The 1,530-nt window shown below is 49.5% G+C and overlaps 1 protein-coding gene across 3 annotated transcripts in view; it reads right to left on the bottom strand.

Annotated features, from left to right (window-relative positions):
• LOC109292585 (peroxidasin-like) overlaps positions 1–1,530 on the bottom strand; it is a 75,465-nt gene that overhangs the window by 16,445 nt on the left and 57,490 nt on the right. For all 3 annotated transcript variants that reach the window (XM_019510100.1, XM_019510099.1, XM_019510101.1), the window contains exon 13: positions 1,144–1,302. In XM_019510100.1, the coding sequence (XP_019365645.1) occupies positions 1,144–1,302 (159 nt within the window). The remainder of the gene's footprint in view (positions 1–1,143; positions 1,303–1,530) is intronic.

The following is a 1,530-nucleotide window of genomic DNA, read 5'->3' as shown; positions in this document are numbered from 1 at the left end:
GGAGAGGGAGGGAGAAAGACGGGGGGGGTGGAAAAAAAACACCAACAAGCTGCTGCTTGGTTAGGGACAAATTGGTTCGAGTCTGTAACTTCTCACAAGGGGGGAGTTGAGATTCCCAGACCGCTTCCACCATCAGATTAAGTGTCATCTATTTCCTTTGTCTCATTAGCAATTCCTCCCTACATTATATTTCACAATTGATCTTGTGCTGTCATCTCCGCTCCTGGAGATATGAACCCCTGTTGATGGGGGGGGGGGTGGTAATACAAGAATTTCCGAGGGAGAGGCTACAGATCCAACCAGAGTTATAGGTTTGGTACAGAAGTTAGTGAATGAGGGTCTCTAGCCTGTGTTATGTAGGAGTGCAGCCTCCTTCCCCGGTCACAGTCTGTGGTTGGGGAGCTGGTTTGTTCTTCCTAAGTTTCATGCCAAATTTTCAGCTGATGCAACTGAAAAAAAAAACTGCTTTGGCCTCTGAGGATTGACACTGCATTACAAAGTATTACAATGTGAAAGGATGTGGACAAATTGGAGAGAGTCCAGCGGAGGGCAAATAAAATGGTTTGGGGGCTGGGGGACAGGACTTGTGAAGAGAGGCCGAGGGAACTGGGTTGATTTAGTTTGGAGAAGAGAAGACCGACAGGGGATTTAATAGTGTCCTTCAACTACATGAAGAGGGTTGCAAAGAGGATGGAGCTGGACTGTCCTCAATGGGGGCAGATAAGAAAACAAGGAGCAACAGGCTCCAGCTGCAGCAAGAAAATTTAGGCTAGATATTAGGAAGTATTTTCTCACTAGGATGGTGGTTAAGCACTGGAACAGGTTACCCAGAGAGGTGGTGGCATTTCCAACTTTAGAGGTTTCTAAGACCTAGGTAGACAAAGCCCCGGCTGGGACGACATAGTTGGGGCTGGTCCTGCTTGGAGCAGGGGGTTGGACTAGATGTGACCTCCTGAGGTCCCTTCAACCCTCATTTTCTATAACTTCCTGCATTTTTTCCATCTTTTAAAGAATATTACCATGATCCAGATGCAAAGAAGGAATCCACCTTGCAGGACCACCCCCCTCAGACCAGGCAACATCCAGCACACTGTAAAGCAAATGAAACCTGTTTGCCCACTGGTACCTCCTGCACCATCCTACCTCGTGGCATCACCCACAGATGCACAGGGAGACTCCTCACACCGATGGCGCTGATGGCATGGCATTCATACTGGCCTTGGTCGTGCAAGGCAACCCTCACTACACGCAAGGTGCCAGTGGAGAGGATGCTGTGCCGCCGGTCACTCGGCAATGGTCCGCCTGAGGGCAACAGCAAAACCATTCATTAAGGAAGCAACTTGTTGTGTTCCCTGACATTGGAGATGGTTGTGGCATGGTCTAGAGCTTGAACCCACCCATTGACCATCCTTAAATGCCATAAGCAAGACCAAGCAAGGATGCTATTCTCACCCTCCAGGTCCTTTCTAACTTCCCTCCAGGAGTATGAATAGACTTGAGCAGAGAGGATTGGGGGGGGGGGGGGGGGGG

Source organism: Gavialis gangeticus, unplaced genomic scaffold (genome assembly GCF_001723915.1).
Source record: "Gavialis gangeticus isolate Ggan-Ray unplaced genomic scaffold, GavGan_comp1, whole genome shotgun sequence".
Lineage (NCBI taxonomy): Eukaryota > Metazoa > Chordata > Crocodylia > Gavialidae > Gavialis > Gavialis gangeticus.
Note: the sequence above shows the minus strand (reverse complement) of the source record. Positions and strands in the feature narration are given on the sequence as shown.